Raw genomic sequence first — 19,184 nt, 5'->3', positions numbered from 1 at the left:
TTTTATCCGCAGAGCCTGTGGAAGAGTCTGTCACTCTAGAATTGGCCTTTATAGCCACTCCAGGTGCTGCTTCACAAACCACTGACCACCTCCAGGCGCTTACCCATTGTCTCTCGAGACAAGGAGGCCAAAGAAGATGATATTAGAAAGGATTTTAATACTACACAAAGGTTTGACTATTTAGCAAGTAAAACCGAGCTTTCCTGAAGATCCTGTGCCTGGAAATCATTTCTGTATATCCAGTAAAAAAAAATCAATCACACATACACACAATGCTGTTGGGTTGGTAAGCAAAAACGTATTCAATGTTTATTTCCCATCAGTGGGCATTGTGGCAGTCATGACTCTCCATACAGCTCTTAAATTATGCTTTCTTCATTAATAATTGCTAACACAGAGGACTGCAGACTCCTGTGGAATTATACCCCAGCATGAACCACTTGTCTTGAGGACAGGAGAAAATTGGAAGGAACAAAAATCCAATCCCAGGAGTTGTTCATAAAGCAGTGTGGTGTGCAGCTGGATTCTGACTGGGTTGGTCATTCCATAAACATTCCCTGGGTCAGAAAAGAGCCTCTTGAATACTGTATAATCTAACATGCAGCCATCCCTAAGCATTTCCAGGCCATTTTTAAAAAACATAAAACTTTGGCATGAGTGAACTACCTGCTTGAGTGGATGTAAAGACTCCATGGCACGATTTCGAAGAACAGCAGGGGAGTTATCCCCAATGTCCCGGGCAATATCTATGAATACACAAATGACTGCAGAATCCTTTAATCCCTTCATGACGCACAAATTTTGTTTTATAAAAATACAGTCCAGGCTGGATTCATATCTTCATTTGTAGTTCAACCCTTCCTTTTTTGTATAGTAAGACTAATGCTGAGGGTCTCTCTTCCCTCATACCCCTTGCACAGTTAGCAAGTTGCACTGATTGAGGCCCACCAGCAAATTGCATTTGACACCAGGGAATTATTTAATTTTTTTATTATTGAAGAAAAATAAATCAACCTTAAAAAGAACTTACACCGAGTAACTAAGGTGAAGGGCCAAGAGCCACGGTGCAGGATATTACCAAAAATCGAAAAAGTAAAAGCGCAGAGAAGTGCAATCAGAAAGTAGAGAGAAGGTAACAACAGGTTTGGGTTTTAAAAGCACAAAGATTGTAGGAAGAAAGAAAGAAATGCTACCATTAGAGTTCAAGTAGGACACTGTATGATAAGTCTGGATTTCAACAAGGTGGGGATATTGAGAGGAGAGTTTCCCCAGATATGGGGGCAGTATTCAATTTTTTTGATTTTAGCTTCATCCAGAGTTTCTGAAAGAAGAAGCATAATTTGGCACAAAAAAAGCTGATACTGTGCTTCTTGAAGACAACATTGGCTGTGCCAATCTGGGAGTTACACTTGAGGCCAGAGGAGGTACTGAAGTTTAGAATGTCAATAGATGAAGCAGGACTAAGGCTGTAGCTATCCTGCGAAAAGGAGCTAGCAGTTTGTCATAAAAAAATAGAAAATGCTGAAAATACACAGCAGGTCTGGCAGTATCTGAGGAGGGAGAAACTGAGTTAACATTTCTGGTCTGTGACCTATCAGCATTTGTTAGACTTGTGACAGATGCGTCTTTGAAATGCTTAAAGAAATTAAGCTTTTTTCACTGCCCTTTGAAGAGCATGGAGGAGGCAAGGTGTAGAGGTTCAGCCATGGCACTGCAAAAAGGACAGGATGAGCAATCCGAAGGCATTATTGAATTTAGGGCTGAATTATTAGCAAGACTGGATAGGATTGAAAGGAGGTCATTGGTGTGATGGAACACAGTGGGAAAGAGGGCAGAAACCTATGGAATCCCAGAGTCGATGGAGAATCAGTAAATAAGCAATCAACTTCAGGATAGATAGTTGAATAAGACAGATAGATAAGATAGTGATCAGAGAGGAAAACAAATAGTCCGTGAATGTAATTTTAGTGTAAAGCCACTTAACAGTAACTTATTTAGAAGTGCATAATACCAGCCTCTGTAAAGTCTTTGGAGATGTCAGAAGTAAAGACAGATGATTTCACAATCATGAACCACAAAAATTGAGACAGAAAATGGACTGCAAGGATGATAAAAAATACTTTGTCTGGATATATAAAGCTTTTAGAAATGTTGTTCATTAAAGTTATCAGAAACAATTATTCTTTCATCTATAAAAATCATCTTAAACAGGTAATCCATGTTCATCAGTATTCATAGCCTGTTGTACTCACATTTTATTTTTAATCTGAATATCCCCATTCATGCCTCAAATCCAATACCATGGCAACTTATCCATCTACATTAAAAAAGGCATCTTGTATGTTTACACTAGATTCAATCTTGAATTCCACTCTGAATTTGCCAGAGCCCCACAGTTAGCTCACCCTAGATTTCCAAGCCTCCAGCTTTCACAGTGCAGCTTGATTTGTTAGTTTGCAATCACTTTCTGTCAGTGGACATTGAAAGAACCAACAATGGATGACAATAATGAACACTTCCTTTCCAAACAGCACTTTCTTTCCAAATTGATATGGAATTAGGAATCTGAAGCCTAGAAGCCAGAGCAATAATTTTTAATTAAACTTATAGTCATTGAATTGAAATTTTAATAAACTAAGAGTACTGCCAATTATGAACACTGGATCACTGATTCAAGTAATACAGCTGCAGTCGTAACATAGTGAGTGACTGTGATATACAGCTTGTGATGAATTATTTAGCTAAAGTGAAGGTGAATATTACCTCTTAATTTTTAAAAAATGAAATGGGCCATTTAATAACTCAGCAAGATTCATTTTAATACAGATGTAGTTGTATTGGTGAATACAGGGGATGTGCTTAAATGTGCATTGTTGTCCACTTCTAGATGGCCCCGAGTTCGGACACCTTTAGTGGATCTTGAGGCCAACTTTCAAGACAGAAACATACTAGCCCAAAGATATTTCATTCCTGCAGCATATGTAACAGAAAAAGTTGAGCTCTTAGCTCTGAAAAAAAATTAATGGACAGCCTGACAGAGGCCGAAATTCAAATTCTAGTCTTGACAGACACATGCCCTTCAATGTATCAAACGGTTTACTAATCTCTACTTTCCATATTAGAATCTCAAACAAATTGTTACTCAGTTCAGGGAAAACATCTCTTGCTATTTAACTAAAATCTGTCTCCCAACGTGCTAAACCAAACTACTCCCTTGGAGCTCCAAAGGGTGGGCTGTCTAATTCCCATGGACTGGAGAATACAGGATGAACTGGAGAACTAAGAAAAAGGAGGAAATATTGAGAAACATTTGTTTTTAAAGAAGTGATTACTAGGCAGTAATCTCATTAAGTGGTTCAAGTGATGTCATGAACTATGAAGTATAATTCAACTAATTTCCTCAAACCCATCCACACCCATATAGATGAGATTACGGCTTGGATGTCAGCCCTGTATATCCACTATATAAAAAAAACACTGGTGGGTTGGTAAGCATAAATGTATTTAGTTATTACTTTCCAGCAGTGGGCAATGTGGCAGTCATAACTCTCCATATAGCTCTTTCATGATGTTTTCCTCACTAATAATTGCTGATGTGGTGAGGTACCACAGAGGAAGGACTGCAGACTCCTGCGGTTGCTCCAAGGACAGGAGAAAATTGACAGAAAAGAAAAGCTTCTCCCAGGAGCCGTTCATAAAAGAGTCTGGCATGCAGCCTGGATTCTGAATGGATTGGCCATTCCAAAGTCATTCCCTGGGTCAGAAAGAAGTCTCCTTGAATAGCGTATATTGTACCTATGTTGTCAGACAGGTATGTTATTTGAAGTATTTTCCCAGTGAGAATGCTGAGATTTTTGGCATGTTTTTTAGTTTTATTTCGAATTTAAAATTTTGTCCATGTAAGCAAAATACACTGACCACTTGTCATGCTGTTAATGCACTCAGAGATCCACACACACATGGTACTGGGTTCTTCAAAGGCCTCATTAAAAGTAGCTTTTAAAAGTCCTGATGTTTTTAGCTGAACAAGTGAGAAGAATATTCAAAAGGAAACTCGGCGCTTTAAGGAAAATGTCCAAGTTGATTGTTGAGCCAGTCTAAACATCTCTATAGCTTAGTACAATAAAAGTTTATTTTTTCCTCTCCCTCAAGTAGATTTCTACCGGACAAAGAAGCACTCATAAGCTACTGAAAGATAGGCAGAGCTGCTGCATTCAGCCAGGGCAATTCATAAGCCAGAAGCACAAGAAACGGCTAAGTGGGGTGGTTTTGAAACTGGGTGGAAAATGCAGGGATTCTTTTATGGGATCATTTCCTTTCAGCTAATCAATACAAGCTTTTATATTACTACTTGAATAGTTTAATAATCTGTCTAGTTTCTGCTTCAGAACCTTCGCAGGTTGTTTATTGCAGGTCTTTGCAGAGAAACTGCAGTCAAGCTCACTCAGTCCAACTGCAAGGTGTGCAATACATTAAAATGCAGAGCACACAATCTCAGTACATAGAATCTTAGGCAGAACAGCATCATTGTGAAGTTACATCACTGTCAGCCTTGTTACTTGGTGACAAGCAGAGGGTGCCACAATCTGGTCTGGTGACTGAACACAATGATGCAACATATACAATGGAACCTAGTTGTAAGATGCCAGAAACCTGCTCACCATTGGAAAGGAATGGTACGTAGCTCAGAGAGACTTAAAGAGAACAGTATCTTTAAAAAAGGACTTGTCACGACCACAATGTGTATTAGATGTAAGTACACTTTTTTCTAACACCTGTTCTAAAAGCTAGCAGGCAGGTACAAAAAAAATTTTTAAAGGCAAATGGAACGTTGGCCTTCATCTCCAGAGGGCTGGAATACAAAGAGGTGCAAGTTATACTACAGTTCTGAAAGGTCCGTTTAGACCCCCACATCTGCAGTACTGGTCTTCGCACTTCACTTCAGAAGGGATATACTGGTCTTGGAGGGAGTGCAGCTCAGACTCACAAAATGATACCAAGGCGAAAAGGGTTGAATTGACTAGGCTTGTATTCCCTTGTATAGAAAATCAAGAGTTAATCTAATTGAAGAGTTTCAGACAATTAAAGGGGTTGTTAGGAGAGAAACTGTTTCCCCTGGTTGGACCAACCACAACAAGGAGGCATAACCCTAAAATTAGAGCTAGGCCGTTCTAGGGGTGATGCCTGGAAGCAATTCTTCATACAAAAGGTGAGTGGAAATCTGGAACACTCATCTTCAAAAACAACTGGAGCCTAGGTCAGTTAAAGAATTCAGAGCTGAGATTGATAGATTTATGTAAGACAAAGGTATTAAGAGATATGGAGCAAAGGCATAGATCAGTCATGATCTAACTGACTGGAAGAACAGGCTCCAGGAGCTGCATGGCCTCTCCTGTTTCTGTGATAAATTACAGAAGAAATGTTGGTCTATAGTCTACGCTACAAGTCTGCTAGGTTTTTCAACCTTGGTAGTGTCTTGGATTATGGAACTTGGTTCTTCGCCTAGTCTTCTCTATTTAAAAAAAAGCTATGGACAGATCTTTCTAAACTAGAGTTGTTAAATATTCTTTCCCTGTTTGAAGTTGGATAACCTCCATACTCCAAACCTTGTACCAAAAGGCAATAAATGCACTAAGCGAACAATTAAAAACAATATAATTGGCAGGAAATCATTTTTTGCTGCAGTCATCATCAGCTCAGGGTTGTGGGGTTTTGGTGGCGAGGTAAACCCAGGAAGAGAAAAATTAGTAGGTTTTTTTTTAAACGGCATCTGTATCGTAAACCTACTCTAAAATTATCTGGCATATTTCATATGTTGAAAAGAGTTTTCTCAGTGTCAGGCTCTCACCTCCCTGCTGTACAAAAAGTCACATGTAAAAACCGTGCTAGGAGAGGAAGCAGCTCCTTTCAAAAAAAACATTTAATTCACAGCACAGAAGGGGGCCATTTGCACCAAATTACTTGATCGCTGGCCTACCTCCAGTGCATGGCATGAAAGGGCTAGTGCTAACTCTTCAACTGCAGTTGTCTTCTCTAGTCCCATTTCAGTCTTCTTTCTCCATAACCTTTTAAATTTTTCCTTTTCAGATATTTTTCTCAATTCTCTTTTAAACTAGGTTATAGTCATTGTCTCAATAGCCGCTTGTGAGAAGAATTCGATGTTCTTCACAAGTGAATTTTTACAACAATCCGGCAGCTCTCAGTCAATTTTCTGGTGCTAGCCCAAGTTATTGATTTGTTGAATTTATTCTCACGATTTGTCATGATGGAATTTGAGCTCCCAATGTTGATGGAGATTTCTTTCACTCTCCCTTCCGATTCTCTTTTATGCTCTTCTTTTACATCTTTTGTAATTCTTACAATTTTCTTCTCTATTTACTGTAAGCTTTTTAAACTTTATTCTTTGCTCTAACCTCTCTATTTATCCACAAAACCCCTGCCTTTTAGAAGGTATTTAACCTATAGCTATCTATTTTGTATTTAAATATCTCCCACTGCTGGTGCATTGTTTGATCTACTGCCTTTACCAACCAGTTAATCTGGGCTAGGTTAGCTTTCATCCATTTCTGATGAAAGGTCACTGACCTGAAACGTTAACTCTGCTTCTCTCTCCACAGATACGGCCAGACCTACTGAATATTTCCAACATTTTCTGTTTTTATTTCAAATTTCTAGCATCCGCAGTATTTTGCTTTTGTGTAGGTTATGGCCACTGTTACGAAAGTGCTTCCATTTTTTTAATATTTTATTTTTTGAGGACTTGAGTCAAATCTGAAAAGATTCCATAGATATGTTTTTTTTTCAACCAAGTTCATCAAAAGGACACTTGAGATGTTGTTTGAGCCACCTGTGCTGGAGGTCATGTGCTTTGGGCTCAGTAAACAACAGACCCCTTGGTGACCTGGGGAAAAATAATTAGAGAAGCCACATGTCAAGGTTTATGGCGGTCAGGAGGCCAACTCTCTGTCTGAGGTTTGGATATTGTTTTCAGTTGAGTTGGGATGTGAACTGTTTGAAGACAGTTGGTGTTTTCCTGCTAAGGAAAAAAGAAACCACCCAGTTCACCTCCTTCTCTACCTCTTTGAAGAAATCCTGCAAAGATCCAGTGTGGGAGAGCTAAAAAAATCCCTGGTGCTGCATAGCTCCTGAGAAGTTGAAAAAAATCCTGCAATTCAAGTGTGTGCTGCCGGAAAACACTGATGCCACATTTCTCCTGGAAAGCCTACTAGAATAATTCTCGACATCTCCAGAATGGACTGCTTCTGAAACGATCCCAGTGACCCGTCTCCATATACCCGGACTCCAGACCAAAAAAGGGACATCTGACATCCTTCCATATCTTCTCTTTTTTTTCATCAAATATTAGCAAGTATTTGGCCAAAGTAGTCTTTTTTGTCTTTTTTTGTAACAGACCTGTGCAGAGAGAATTTCTGTATTTTTTCCAGTGTGTGTGAGTGTAATTGGGGAATTAAAAAAGGGAATTTTCATATTTCAGTACGTGTGTTAATGCTTTGCTTCATTACTGGTTAAATCTTGTTTCATAATAAACTGATAATTTTGTTGTTTATTAAAGAAACCTGGTTGGTGTATTTTATTCTGGGATAAAGAATAGAGTGTATGATTGGCTGTACCAGTAACCGGGTAAACATTTAAATATATGTTGTGACCTGTGGAGAAGTGGAACTAGAAAAGACAGTGCACTCCTCCCGCCTTGGTCTTAACACCACGACTTTCTAAATATGCTCCTATTTTCAGGTCAATTATTCTGCTTCTTAAGAGCTAGTTCCAGTAGCGCATCCTTCATTGTTAGATATGCAATAGACTGATTAAGGAAAAGGTGCTTGATGCATCCTAATAACCTCCTCCATTTCAATCATAAATTTTTATCTTACTTCAGCCTACTTTAGGGTAGCAAGAGGTTCCTCATGATTATGATTATTACCACTGAAAGCCCCTCTAAATTGCGGAGAAATCTGATCCTTCATCTCTTTCCCACTATTGTGTCCTCTCAATAGATTCAACAAATAGGCAACAGATTACTTACTATTCATTAAACTCAATCCAAGCAAACTCTGTCAAAGCACATAAAAAAAACTTTTCATTCTAAGCTACAATCATAATTTAATTAATAAGGCCACTCCTCTTCCTTTGTCTTTAAAAAAAAAAATTTATATCCGGGAATATCTTGTTCACCGTCTCACCCTAGTTGAAACTAAGTTTCTGTCAAGGTTACAATTTGATACTTCTCCATTCTAATTAGTGCCTTCAAATCCCTGACTATAATGAAAGAATGTGCAAAGCTTTAGAAATAAACACTGCAACGGTGACACATTCATACTCCTCTGTACCCTACTTATTCTTTCCTTCATGATCTCTCTCCTGCCTGCTCCAAGCCACATCTTTCTACATCCTTCACCTCTTGAGATTATTTTGGACTGCTCTGTACCTTCACTATATCTAAAAACTTAGTTCCTCCTTCATACACCCTGTGATTTGCCTCTTCTCTTTGCCTTATCAGTTTAAGTCATTTCCTGTTACTTCATTTACCATCTCTGCAAGGGCATTAGTACTGGTTCTGTTTGGGTGAAATTCATCCTGTCTCAGAGATTCCCGCACCCCAAAATTTGTCCAATGCCCTTGAAATCTGGAACAATCCCTTCTACACCATCTATCAAGGCATGTATAGATATAATATATAATCTGCTTGTTGCCAACTGGCTAGGAAGTGGCAGTGGGAGGCCCTGCTTTTTAATCTAATACCCTACTCTTAAAACTCCCTTCGCAAGACTGTCATCTTGTTCTTTCCTATATCATTGTTTTCAAAGTGAAAAATTACTTTGGCCACTCACCTTTCCTTTGCAGAATTTTCTCTATCCACACCTTACCCTAGAACTTGAGAGGAAACAGACTGTTCAGGACTCCTTGTCAATGTTGCAGTAAAGGCTCTCTCTATCCTTCTAATTCTGGGGAATTCTATCAGTGGGGTTTTTCTTTGACGCCATCACATCCCCCCCCCCAGGTAATTACTTGCTACATGGTGGTGTTACTTTACTTATGACTTTGCTCCCTTGAATCAGTCAAAAACGTTTCAAGTTAATATAATGGGCACAGGAAAGTAAACAAATTACTAAATTGCACAAGAGCTTTTACATTAAGATTGCTGCATAAACCTGAAATGGCACTACACTGAAATTGAAGGGCTGATTGCAATATGGGAATATAATTTAATGGACTCTGAATAGGTGAACCCAAAATGTCAATTTCTCTGTTTTTCCGTCAGATGGCGATTTATCTGCTATGCAATTCCAGGATTTTCCCTTCAGATTTCCAACATTCACAGTTTTTCTTTTTATCTCATATAACTTAATCTAATTCACACTAACTGTTCTGGAATGCTGTTTCACTCATTGACACTGCAGCTACAAACTGTAAGTCATCCGAGGGCTTATGTGCAGCAAGTCTTTTTAAAATTTCTATTTTCAGTCAATGTTTTAAGAATTTTGCACTGGGTCATGGTGACTCATTTTTTCCCCTTCTGCTTTATAATGTTTGGAAGTTCCACTGCATGTGATCAGAATGCACCACTCTGCCACAAATTAGTGACTATTTACCAGTTGATCCGATTTTTACATTACACCCAATACTGGAAGGTGTATCTAGAGCAGGGCTGTCCAACCTTTTCGTGTGGGGGCCACATTATAATTTTTGTCTTACATGGGAGGCCAGCGAGACAATTTTGGAAAGATAAAGGCATTAAAATTTATCTTACTATTAATGAAAACAGCAACAATATGTACATTTTTGTGAAGTTTTAAATGAGAAGACTAATTTATTGACTTACTTTCTTGATTACTCTCTCTGTATCCACCTCTCACTGATCCCTCCCTCTCTCTCTCTGACCCCGTCTCCCCCTCCCCTCCTCTCTCTCTCTGCCTCCCTTTTCTCTCTCTCTCTCTTTCTGACAGTTGCAGAGAGTGGGAATGCTCAGCAGAGTGTTGATCTTTTAAAGAAAAAAATTGCAAGTCAGTTTCACAGCTGACAATTGCTAACAGCGGGAATGAATGTTCCCCAACTTCGGACAGATTCAGGGTTTTCCGGCTGGCTTTTAAAAAACCCCAAGTCTGTCCAAAGTTGGGGAACGCTGTTCTCACTGTCAGCTGTGAAATTGACTTGGCGATGTTTTAAAAAGGCCGCTCTGCAAGAAGACGACAATGGGAAATTTCTCATCCCCAATCACAGAGCCCTGGCGAGGATGAGGAACGGCCCCAGTAGAATTTACACCCGCGGGCTGGATGGAAACCTTTGGCAGGAAGGATCCTGACCCACAGGCCGTATGTTGGATAACCCTGATCTAGAAGGTTTCTCAGAACTAAACTCCATTCTGTACAGATTGTCAAATTCAGATGAAACCCTTTTATTTTAGATGCTAAATATGTTCTCTTTTCAGATTTGCAAACTAACAAAGAAGACAAATCAAGAAATCACTATTGTTTCTTCTTAGTCAAATGTTATTTAAACATTCAACCATGTCACAAATCTATCCATCCTACAGATTTAAAAGCATTTGATTAAATTAGGGTTGTGTTCATTATCTTGCAACAATAAATCAACAGTTTGTGGCCATGTACCTGCCTGACTGTGGTTATGGAGGGAGATCTGCTCACAGAAATAACATAAAAGTTTAATAAGCCTCTTTATACAGGACTTATGTAATCTGACAGTGCTCAGTGTTAACTAACATCTGGCATTCATTTAAAAAAGAAACCAGTGGGGGATGGGGGAGGGGAAAGAGAGGAAGGTATAAAAATGAACAAAGAAAAGCAAATTTAAAACAATGAGACATTTTAAAAATCACTTCTTGCACAGACAATTTATGTCAGACAGACTAAGGCTTTAGATTCAGTTCAAAAACAGTGAGTGATTGATAACACTCAAAGGGGGCTTAGAAGGCTCCACATTAAAAACAGCAGAGAACCTCCTGTGAAGCTACAGCTTTGATTCTGGGTCTGCTTTACTCTCATTTATTTTCTGACAGTGTAGCACTCTGAATTTCTTATTTTATTCCCCATCCTTTACAACGATCTGATACTACATGCTGGTGCTCCAATGGACTACAACACCACACACAATCTAAAAATTTAAAGCCATAAATTGTTTGATTTGGAGGCTACATTTACAGAAAACAAATAAAATAAAACTTGAGAGTCAACAGTCTATGGGAGAGAAGTGCTGTTAGTGACTCAATCTCACATTTACTACAGTTCACTCCAGAAATCTTGTATATGACCAACATAAAATCTCCAGAAGTTAAAACAACCCTCAAAATCAACTGAAATATTCAAACTACAGTTTGTATTAAATCTGCAGCCCATCTTTGCTCAAGATGTGGTGGATCTAGCTTTTGTGTAATTAACTTCAAGTGAGAACGGAGAATTCTGAGGGGTTGCCCAGCCTAGTAGGCCAGTGCTGAACTGACAACTTCTCCAAGTTGTGGCAAACGGAGACAATCCCATGCATCCAGCTTTTAACTGTTGTATTTAAATTATACCTTAATTCTGTTTTAGAATGTTTAATAGTAGATTTGGATTAAATGATATTGGATTTCTCCATATCTCCTTTACAGATGTCTACTTACCTGCAAAAGGATGGAGCTCGCATGAAGTAACCAGAATCTAAATGGGCACGACATAAATACAAGCATTTCTTCAACCTCGTTCAAGCCTAAACATGGTAAAATCGATCGGTTCTGCTGCTGAATGCTTTAAGGGGTTAAATTGTGTTTTTCCCACATCAGCTTTTGCATACTTTCTATTTGCAAGTTATCCCTTTGAAGGTTAAATCATTGATCATTAAGGAAAGAAGTGCTCCCTCACTCTTTTGAAAATATTTTACCAGTCTGCAAACAGTTACAGCTTCTTGGACTCCCTTGTCAGGTACAACAAGAGCCATATGCAGCATGTGTTGTCAAGAACTACTGCTGTTAAAACGGTTCAAAAAGCAGTTAATGAAAAGGTTGCAGAAACTTCGCAGCATCTGCAAACCAGGCATGCCAATGACTATACTCATTAATAATGACCTTCGCCTATGGGTGGAATGAAGAGTTCTGATGAAAGGTCATCAACCTCAGATGTTAACTCTGTTGCTCTCTCCACAGATGATGCCAGATCTGCTGAGTATTTCCAGCACTATCTGTTTTTATTTTGGAACAAATAGTTACTATTTCACCTTTAGTAAAACAAATTCAGACAGTAAGTTCATTCATTAACGCAGTTAGTGCATTGTAAAAGCCTGCTAGCTGCTATGTGCCAAAAAAGACTCGCAATAAAATGAAAAATCTTTGGCTAATCACAAAATGTAAACTCCATGAAACAATTTTAACTAGGAATTGCAAGCAAACAATAGGAAGTAGATCCAAGAGGGTCTGTCACAAGGATTTTGGCCGTCTCAACATATTAAAAGCACTAAAACGGTCAATGGCTCAGTTTTATCATTACAATGTACTTTTAAAATGATCCTAACAAGTTGTCATGCTAGGCCCCCACCTGCCAAGAATGAGGCACATCAATTTTGGCATGAACATTGATTTTAAATGTTACTGGATGAAAACAGATCAGCCGTGGCTGGAAAAGACATTTGCATTTTAACAGACAGTGTTTGGAAGGACAAAGTAGACATTCCCTGACGTTCAACCCACAATGGACTTTTGATCACCAGACATTGAAGGTAGGGAGCTCGCATTCCAGGTTGACTGCTAAGTTGGACAAATACACAAATGGACATGGTCAAACCAGCTAGTCCCATGACTAACCTGCTGGGCAACCTGAGTTTTTTGAATTTGTACAAACTGTTTGAGCAGAAAGCTGTTTGCTCCTGGACTGAGAAGATCTCTCTCCTGTCTGCTTCCATCTCTTTCTCACAAGCCTCTGAATCCGCTGAAGACACATGAACCCCAAGACAGAAAGGTCTCCTACAACGAACAAGATTTAAGAAGAATACTGGGCCCCAACGAAAAGCAAGATCTACCTACAATCAAGGACTTTACAGGTGAGCTCAAAGAACTGTAACAACAACTCTTCAGAGATTGCCTCAAACTTTTCCACTTTATCTTTCTTCTGCTCTTTTCTGACTCTATTTGCATGTGTGTATCGCGTATGCATGCTAGTGTCGGGCGTGGCATGTATCCGTAGGCGTTAACCGAATTAGAGTTTAAGTTTAATAAATTTAAACTTTTCTTCTTTAAACATAAGAAAGCCTGTTTGTGCTGGTTTTTTTGCCTTATAATTGGAAAGCGGTGAACAACGATTCACCAAGGGGGAGCTAAAAACACGGTGTGTTTAAAATTAAACCCTGTTACAGTAAGACCAGGTGAAGGCTGAAAGGGAACCCTAGACCTCTTTCTCACCAGGTCGTAAAACAAGTTATTGCTTCCTGGAGGAAAAGTGCTACCCCTAGGAAATAAACAACAGCATTATTATATTCCACAATACCACTTAGATTTGACTCAGTTATTCTGACATCCAAGAGGGAACTCAATGAGACACTGTCAATGGAGAGTGCCTGTCATTGCTATTATATAAATGTTCGAAATCATTTCAGGGATTAGGAGAGGCAGAGTGAAAACAGATCCTCTGTGGATAAGTTCCAAACACCTCTCCCCTCATTGAGAGTGTTTCGTACAATCTGGGACAAGTGTTTTTGTTTGACCAGGAGTAGTGACTGGGAAACACTACCATATAAACATTTGGATGGGGCCAGAAGTAAAGAGGTGTTTGTACTTTAACCAATGCATCACATACATTGGCAATTTTCTTCCAACTTGATTCTGAAGGAATGTTCAACTTGTCTTGACTAAATTAAATGGGAAGCTTCTACAAACTGTATACTGAATAACGTTCTTTAACTCTGCTTTCCAGATGGCTTCGTTGGAGTTCAGCCTTATAGGTCCAGGCTTGGTTCTTGGTCGATACTGACTTAGCGGATGCGGGCTAAGATGTTAGCAGAGAGATTTCAAGACCTCAGTGCTCTGAGCTAGGGTGAGTGAAATCTACTAGTATATTCATTCCTGATCACTATTCAATGATCCCAATCTGGAATATGTATGTATGTTAGGTGATGATTATCAGGGTCAGTGTGATACCCTCCACAATCAAGTAGCCTGCCAGGATTCACAGTTGGGACTCACATAAAGAATGGTTCAATGAGACCAGGTACAGTAGATCAATTGTGGCTGTGGAATGGAAAACTAGCAACCCCGAGCACCTTCTGGAGAAAATAAATCTGGAGAAGCAAAACAAAATCTGAACTGCCAGGGCTATATCTGAATGACTCCCAAGCAGAGCACTCACCTGTTCCTGTACTAGTGAGATCCAGGTCTGAAAAAGTAGGTCCAGTCTGGCTTTGTGATACTTCCGAGTAGTTTTTACCGCAATAAAAATGTCACTGAGTTGCATTTTATGCTTGCTGTGCAGGGGGGCGTCCCACAGCAGCGCTGCAGCTTTCTCCTCGGATCCAGGACCAGCCTGATCTCTCACTGTTGGGTTCTTCACAAAACCCTGAAACCCTTTCTCTTTCACACGAGTCCGATGAAGTTTTGCTGGTTTTGCAACATGGTGCCAGCTATATTCCCTTTCTATTGCATTGCTTGAGTCAGTCGTGGACCTCCCAGCTGATGGACGGCTGGCGGCTCCTGTTCGTTTCTCCTGCTTTAAGATGCTTCTGTCCTGCGTTGCATTTCCAAGAGTTTTGGGGAACAGTCTGAAGGGCTGCAGAGGTCGTGAGAGCTGCAGATCCGAGGGTCCCCACTGCTGCAGTCCCATCAGGAGCAGAAGAGAAGCGCAGAGAGTCAGGGAGAGCAGGAAACAGAGTTTACTGTTTGCAGTCCCACGTAAATGCATCGTCTGTGCTCAGCATCAGCCCCCGGGGGCACAGGAACTGTGCTGGAGCAGGTCCAGAACCGTTCCCATGTCTGATGGGACCCCTGAGCACTTTCTTCCACTCTCCCACAGTCCTACTGTCACAGTCTCCAACTCTCACTCAGAATAGTTCGCTGGCACCAGCGTTTGTTTCCAATTCCGAGGATCAACAAGCAGACAGTGAGCATTGCAAGAGTTCACAACCGCTGGCTAAGTCCTGCCCTTCCTTTGAATTGGATCGCCACCTCACGTGGAGGACTAGGCTGTTTCCAAACATAATTTACACAGGGCAAAGTTATTTTCCCTTTGTTACACTTATTGGTTTCAGGTCAGAACTTCGCTCCAAACTATCCAGTTTTTCACGTTTGTCCCCCTTGTTCATATTTTCCTTCGTAAAGTGAAAAAGTCAAGAAAAGTATGAAAAAATTAAAGTATTTTTGCTAATTATGGAGAGATAGCAGTTTTATCTGGTTGAGACCAATGCATTCTATTAACCCATGAGAATCCTCTTCGTCCACACTAATGGGAATATTACAGTCAGCCCACAGCACCAGGTGATGCATTTGGGAAGGTCAAACAAGGCAAAGGAATACACGATTAATGGGAAAATACTGAGAAGTGTAGAGGAAGTGAGGGACCTTGGAGTGAATGACCACAGATCCCTGAAGGTAGCAGAACAGGTTGATAAGGTGGTTAAGAGGCATATGAAATCCTTTCCTTTTTTACCGAGGTAGAGAATATAAGAGCAGGGAGGTTATGCAGGAACTGTATAACTCATTGGTTAAGCCACAACTTGAGTACTGTGTGTAGTTCTGGTCACCTCATTACAGAAAAGATGTAATTGCACTAAAGAGGGTACAGAGGAGATTTATTAGGATGTTGCCAGGACTGGAAAAATACAGAAAAATGAGGAAAGATTGGATAGGCTGGGATAGGGGAGATCTGATTGAAATGTACAAAATTTTGAGGGGCCTGGATAGAGTGGAGGTGAAGGGCCTATTCACCTTAGCAGAGAGGCCAGTGACTAGGGGGCATAGATTTAAAGTGATTGGTAGAAAAATTAGAGGAGATGATGGTGGGGGTCTGGAACTCACTGCCTGAAAGGGTAGTTGAGGCAGAAACCCTCAACTCATTCAAAAGGAGTCTGGATATGTACCTCAAGTGCCGCAATCTGCAGGGCTATGGACCAAATGCTGGAAGGTGGGATTAGAATGAGTGGATCGTTTTTCGGCCGGCACAGACACGATGGGCCAAGTGGTCTCTTTCTGTGCCTAAAACTTTCTATGATTCCCAAGTACCCCTTTAGAAAAGGGTCTGTTAAAATATAATTTATCCAAATTGAAACAAAATGTAATGAATGCAATTTATGTTGAATTTGGAGGTTTGGCCCAATAAAGCAGTCGAGATATGCTATACCCACCAGTCTTGAGCAAGTTCTGATTGAAAAATTCTGTTGTCAGTGCTATGTCCTCATGAATGGATTTTACATCTTAACTCTGCTGATGAGGGAGCAGTGCTGAGAACACTTCCAAATTGCCAGTCCCAATAAGTTCAAACAGGTGAACCCAGTGGCATGAAAAAGTACAAAATCAAAATAGTACTGATGCTGGAAATCAAAAGTAAAAACAGAAAATGCTGGAAATATTCAGCAGGTCTGGCAGCATCTGTGGACAGACCACCCTATCACAGACCTTCCCTTTTGTTCTTCTTTCCCCCCCATTCCCCTTTCACTTGCTCAAAACCTGTTGCATTTCTAACTTTTGCCAGTTCATTTGAAAGGTCACACAGACCTGAAACATTAACTCTGTTTTTCTGTCCACAGATGCTGCTTGACCTGCTGAGTACTTCCAGCATTGTTTTTGTTTCGTATTTCTATATTCTGCAGTATTTTGCTTTTGTAACAGTGTTTTTGTGGTGCATGTCACAAGTTTAGCATTGGTGCAAAGCAACTACTGTCTTGCACCAATACTAAACATAGAGTGTAAATCAGATCTGAAAGTCTTAACAGACTCCAAAGTGGACTGAGACGACCTCCTCTAGGGAATCTCACTCCATTCAATTCCAGTGTCAAGTAACCTGACAGCAGATTCAGCTTACATATACACTGCAATTGCAGAAAATCAATACTATAGTTGTAGTGCAAATGCACACTCATTTTTCTTTTAGCCTTGGCCCCAGAAGTATGTCTTAAAATATTTTTATCATTAACCATTTGATGGTCTTAACACAAGTTGCTGTCTGCAAACAGAATTTATTTATTTTTTGTCTATGATCTGTCCTCTCCTCCAGGTCCCTAGTTATGTGCAAGTGGAGTCTGGCACTGTCTTTAAAGTTCAGTCGTGGCCACAAGGCAGGCTATGCTGCAGGTTCCTGGCAGTGTTTAAAATTTGTGAATGCCTCCCCGGAGCGCTGTTAGTAGACGTTTGTAAAGCAAATTTTTATCTTTCTGATTTTGTAACTATGAAAAGCATTGGTTCATTGCCTCGAGTTTAATGGGCTGGTGGTTGGAAATGATGTCATGCTGTTTTTGTTTAATTTCACTCTGTTGTTTGCGTATGTAAATCTCACTCTGGTGCTTCTTAAATCCTGCTCCATTGCTTCCCAATCCCATTCTCCTGTTCCACTTGCCCCCACTACCTTCATACCCTAATCTCCTTTCCCTCTCCAGTGCTCAAACAACATATGCTACCTCCCCATTCTACCCCAGTACTGCAACATCCCACAATTCCCTCACCAATACTCCCCCCTGCCCCAAATTGTCTCCATTAATTTCAGATTCCATACCCCCTACACTTCCCCAATGTTCCAGTACCAGCTCCCCTCCAAATATCACAGACTCACATATCATTGCCATATCCTGTAATATACTCAGAAATAACTTGCCTATTTCTTTCACTCCTGTAAACCCCCTCTCAAATCTCAAGATTCCTCTCCCATTTCTTATAAAAATGTTTTAAAAATTCTCTCCATACATTTTCCTTCACTGTTTTTTTCATTCAATTACTCTACCTCTGTGCTTTCCACTCAAATCTGATTCTTACAACATCCTTACTGCTCACCGCTCACCATCTTAAAATGCTACACCTACTTTCCTTGGAAATCCCTTCACCATTCCCTGTCACTGAACCATCAGCTCTCCACACCCTATTGTTTTCCTCCCCATGTTTTAATACTACCCCTCTGCCTGTCACATATCTATCATCACACACATAACAAATCCCAATACAATCCACTTTTACACACCCACCAAAATAAACAACTTTCTGACCACCACACAAACACAAAATTCGATAAATTTATTTAGTTTACAATGTCAAGCAGACCCCCACCTGCCAAGAATGAGGCATATTAATTTTGTCATCTGAGCATTGATTTTAAACTGTTGCTGGAGTGAAGAAATGAGATGTTTGAAGATCACCAGACACTGGGTTGGAAGGACATTTGCATACTAAGAGACGCTGCTTGTGGAGACAAAGGACTATTCCCTGCTCCAATTAACCCAAATGGATTTTGATCACCAGACATTGAAGGTGTAAGGAAACGCATTCCTGAGACTGCTAAGGTAATACAATCCACAAACCTTGCAGGAGAGACTGTTCCAAATAAGGAGCTAGTCACATGACTAACTTGCTAGGCAACCTGGGGTTTTTTGAATTGTGCCACAGAGAAAGGGACAGAAGGTTTTGCAAGTGAAGCTGGAACAAGGAAGCCTCTCTCCTGGTTGTCTATCTGTTGCCTTCTCCCAAGCCACTGGACCCACGGAAGACACGTAACCTTCAAGAGAGAGAAGACTCCTATATCGAAACAAGTTGAAGTGTGAACTGGACCCCAATGAGCAGCAGGATTTACTGGCAACCAAAGACTCCACATTGAACTCAAAGGACAGTAAGTAACTAACAGATATTGCCTCAAAACTTTCCCCCTTTATTCTTTCTACTCTTTCTGTCTCTGTCTGCGTGTGTATCGCATATGCACGTTAGCGTGGTCGCGTTGCATATTTGTAGCCGTTAACCGGATTTGAGTTTAAGATTAATAAACTTCTACCTTTCTTGTTTGAATCTAAGGAAACCTGTCTGATTTCTTTGCCTTACAATTGAAGCAGTGAACAAGGATTCACTGAGGGGGAGCTAAAAACAGGGTGTTTTAAAATTAAACCCTGTTACGGTTAAACCAGGAAAAGGCTGAGAGGGAACCCCTAGACCCCTTCTCACCTGGTCGTAACAACAAATTTAAGCAAACATATACCATATGTTGTTCTAAATGTATCACAAT

The 19,184-nt window shown here is 40.1% G+C and overlaps 1 protein-coding gene across 1 annotated transcript in view; it reads right to left on the bottom strand.

Annotated features, from left to right (window-relative positions):
• The window catches only part of rfng (RFNG O-fucosylpeptide 3-beta-N-acetylglucosaminyltransferase), a 44,538-nt gene extending 29,468 nt beyond the window's left edge, over positions 1–15,070 (bottom strand). The window contains exon 1 of the mRNA XM_068058173.1: positions 14,346–15,070. Within this exon, the coding sequence (XP_067914274.1) occupies positions 14,346–14,894 (549 nt within the window). The 5' untranslated portion in view covers positions 14,895–15,070. The remainder of the gene's footprint in view (positions 1–14,345) is intronic.
• Positions 15,071–19,184: the final 4,114 nt, after the last annotated feature.

The sequence above is a fragment of the Heterodontus francisci genome, chromosome 26 (genome assembly GCF_036365525.1).
Source record: "Heterodontus francisci isolate sHetFra1 chromosome 26, sHetFra1.hap1, whole genome shotgun sequence".
Classification (NCBI taxonomy): Eukaryota; Metazoa; Chordata; class Chondrichthyes; order Heterodontiformes; family Heterodontidae; genus Heterodontus; species Heterodontus francisci.
This window is presented reverse-complemented; position numbering and strand designations above follow the sequence as displayed.